We start from the raw sequence: 4,067 nt of genomic DNA on the forward strand, positions 1-4,067 counted from the left end.
TCTTTCAAATCTAGGTGCCTTGTTTAAAGCAGGCCAACACACGACTCTCGTACAGTAATACGAGTTCCTCATTTTGTGCCCCATGGCGTTTAAACACGTAGGTATATATACGTAGGTATATAATATAATACACGCTTTTTTCAAACGCTAAATAGTTTTAGTTACAGTACGACTTTTTCCGTAGAACTTCGCTTAAGAATTTAGCTGTATCGGCCAGGTTAAAGCGCACCGCATATAGTTTAGTAAAAACGCATACCTTGATATTAGAAAAATACTTTGATGTCTTGCAAATTTTTATTAGGACTTTAAATTGTTTGCTCTGCGCTCATAGAGTCCATCATTTACAATTTTAAGGTATACACCCCCTTTACTAGACAAAACTAATGACGATGGATCGAATTTCATCTCGGCTGGTGTTTTATCGCAAAACTTTACACAGTGGTTCTTTAAAAAGTGCGCCATACCAATTTTGGATTGTAACAATCCAATACGATTGCCTATACAATTACGTGGACCCACGCCGAATGGTAAGTACGCCATGGGTTCGTGTAGTTTCTTATTTTCTGGTGTAAAACGTTCCGGATCGAAAGTTTCTGGATTGGGCCAGTACTGAAATTACAATAAAACAAAAATTATATAAAGTTGAATAGAAACTACATATTTACACACATCGTACCTTTGGATCATGTTGCAACCCATATGCCGGTATAAAAACGGACATTTCTTTTGGCACTGTATAGTTATAATATGGCCTTAGATCGAAAGGTTCTTCGCCCTCATTGGGCATATGTGCACGATCGAGTGCGGGTAATATCGGATACATACGTAATGTCTCATCGATCACCATGCTCAGATATGGTAAAGTGGTAAGAGTTTCGTAAGAGAGATCGCCATTCTCAGCAATGAATGCATCACAGATTTCATTTCGCAAACGTTCTTGCATATCCGGATGTTTGGCCATTTCGTATAATGCAAATGTCATTGCTGAAGATGACGTCTCAAAACCAGCTGTGAAAAATAGGCCTGCTTGAGCTACTAACGTATCACGCGCCGTTGCATCATACTCTCCATTTGCTATAATTTCATTTTTCATTTCCATCAGAACATCAATTAAGTCGTTACGTTTCACATTACTCTTTTCTCTTGCTGTCATTTCATCAACCACGGTATTACGTAACAAGTTAGAAAAATCAGTTTGAAAGAGTTTTATTTTGAATGTGGACAACCATTTGGGATAAAAAAAGATATCAAAAACGCGAATGCGCTACTTAAGGTAACATCCAAATGATTGCGCCCATGTCTGCGAAATTCTGCTTTTGGATTTTTGAGACTATTAGCTTGTATACCAAGTGCAGTTGTAGATATGAGATCTGTGGTAAAAAGCGCACAAATATCTTTCACCTCTGCCACGTACGATTTACCTTTACTAGACAGATATGACTCCAGTTCAGCGCCGATCTAAAGAGAAAGTAGTAAAGTTTATAAATCGCTAAGAGATCAAATTAACTAAACAAGTTTTTTTTGGTTGTTGTTATTGTTACTAACCTCTTTCATAAGCAAATACATTTGCTTAACCTTTGCTGCGGTGTACATCGGTGTAAGTTTTGTCATGTGTTCTTTCCACTTTGGATTGTGCAAGAAGAAATGATTATTTGCTCCCAAAGCGTCATTATGTGGATCACTCTGATATTTATAAGGATCCAAAAATGTCAAAAGCAGCTGCCGTTGGAATTTATCTATTAAATAGACCAGCTTTAATAATACGTGAACCCGAGCTCGTCAAAGCTGATATGGTTAAAGATTTTCAAAAGTTCGCCAATCGATGTGGGGCTACACGGGGGTTCACGTATTATTAAAGCTGGTCTATTTAATAGATAAATTCCAACGGCAGCTGCTTTTGACATTTTTGGATCCTTATAAATATCAGAGAGATATAGGAACAAACTCCTGGTCTGTGTAAACATCACTTTAGTATTGCCTAACAGTGGTAATGGCTTCATAAAGGGCACCCCATTACGCTCCCAGTAGCCATATGTGTAGCGCAGCCAAAAGAGCTGTTGTGAGCGAAATTGAAGGAGAGATGTTAAAATATCTTAGATGAGGTTTTCATATCAAAATAGTGCCCAACCCTTGGCCTTTGTCGCTTGGTGGTCTTCACTTAAACGCTAAGCTTGCTTCCCCAAGTAAGAGACACAGAGCCCAAAAAGATTTCTCATCAATCATGATGTGAACCTTATTTCTCAATAGCCATTGAGTTCCTTATATACCTTTATAGTAAATGATATCAGGAATTTGGAAACTAACACCGTAAAGTTATTGTGAAATTTCTAAAGGGCGGTTAAGTACAAAATTTTACGTATTTTATAAGAGACCATATCTCCTTAAGCACTAGAACCTTAGCCCTTCTTGATTATCTACACATGGTCGAGGGACATCGTCTAACCTAGGTCGAACTGACTAGTCCGTGAAGACCTCATATACACTGAATGAGTCCATAGTGTTACCAGATCTTTGCTCAATGCCCAAACTGAAACCATTGATCTGGTAACTTGTAGGATTTGTTAATTTCCGAACCTGCGCAGTATACCGCAATGCATACTTTTTTCCTTACTTTGGAACCATCGGTATACACGTGTATCTCCTCGTCTGCGCCCTTAAGCCAAGCTGTCACCTCAATTGGCGATCAGGTAGTGAACTAAGTAGTCTGCCCGTCCAATATTTAATAACTATGTCCGAATGTTCTGGGCTCAAGCTGCCAAGTGCAGTTGTCGGTGTTATTTTCAGGGCTCGCGTTATGTTGAGCATTGATAGCCTACAACTACTAAGGGCCCTCGAGGCCTTCTTCACTCTCTCCTCCACGTTCAGCTTCCACTACAACTTACTATCTAGAATCATTCCTAAATATTTTGCTCATGGTTTCTTCTGCAGGTTAACACCTTCTAGGTTAGGTCTAGACCAACTCAGGATCTTACCCCTCATAGTAAAGAAACCCGGCTGATCCATTTGGTTATGGCTGGATGTACTTAAGATCCTCCGTGATTGCCTGTCTAGAGGCATTGTTGGAAGCCCCGGCAATGTCCAAGAAAACTCCCAAAGAGTACGCCTTATATTCCAAATCTTTTTCTATGCTTATTGGCCTATGCAATTCCGCTGCCATGGTGTGGTGCTAGCGTGCTCCGCCTACCACACCGAAGGTCCTGGGTGCAAGTCCGGGACCAAGAAACATCAAAAACTTAGAAACGATTTTTTTCAATTAGAAGCAAATTTTTCTAAGCCGGGTCTCCCCCAGCAGTGTTTTGGCAAACACTCCGAGTGTATTTTTGCTATTAAAAGATTTTCACTGAAGACTTATCTGCCTTGCAGATGCCGTTTGAAGTCAGCGTAAAACCTGTCCCGCCAATTTATAGGAAAAATTATGAGGAGTACGACGCAAATTGATAAAGAATCTCCACCTTCGAGTAGGGGTATATCGCGCCATGCATTTATTTAAAAATATAAAGATCGAATGTAATGAATAGACTTTCAATATTTAATTTTTACCTAAGTCCGGCAATTTGCGATCCACCTTTATAAAGCTTTCGCTATTCGTCCCGAAATTGTAGTCACCTGCCTTGGCCTGCTTTCGGATCAATCTGACTCGTTTTCTTTTTCCTCGGTTTGTTTTAAAATTATCTGTTTACCACAAATCTCTGCCTGATCACATCGCGTGCTAAGAGTATATTAAAATGTTGTATTTGAACGAACTACAAACTCACACAGTCACGGTTGCCAACTTTTTGTTGACCAAAGACCGAGAGTTGATCGAAAAAAGCAAACTTTGTTAACAAAATACATTATAATAACTGTAAGTTATATACCATCTTATCTTAGAGAGATTATTGGTTTTTACTTAGTCAAAGAAACTTAGCGTTGTCAATGAAGACGGCTTGACATACGAAATCAAACATGTTTTCCGTTCCTTTTAGATTAATTTGTAAATTTTCGAACACAGATTAAATCTTCCTCCACCAGCCACTCCCAACTCAGTATAGGTCTTCCCCTTCCTCTACTTCCAAATACGGGTGTCG

General features: G+C 39.2%; 1 protein-coding gene across 1 annotated transcript; it reads right to left on the bottom strand.

Moving 5' to 3' along the window:
• Positions 1 to 291: 291 nt before the first annotated feature.
• Positions 292 to 3,751, bottom strand: LOC137246413 (cytochrome P450 6g1-like). Its single transcript, XM_067777509.1, is given in 5 exon segments — positions 292 to 609; positions 677 to 1,242; positions 1,245 to 1,458; positions 1,546 to 1,683; positions 3,541 to 3,751. Coding segments are annotated over 4 exon segments (1,158 nt in total). The 5' UTR covers positions 1,612 to 1,683; positions 3,541 to 3,751; the 3' UTR covers positions 292 to 297.
• Positions 3,752 to 4,067: the final 316 nt, after the last annotated feature.

Source organism: Eurosta solidaginis, chromosome 3 (genome assembly GCF_040869045.1).
Source record: "Eurosta solidaginis isolate ZX-2024a chromosome 3, ASM4086904v1, whole genome shotgun sequence".
NCBI lineage: Eukaryota > Metazoa > Arthropoda > Insecta > Diptera > Tephritidae > Eurosta > Eurosta solidaginis.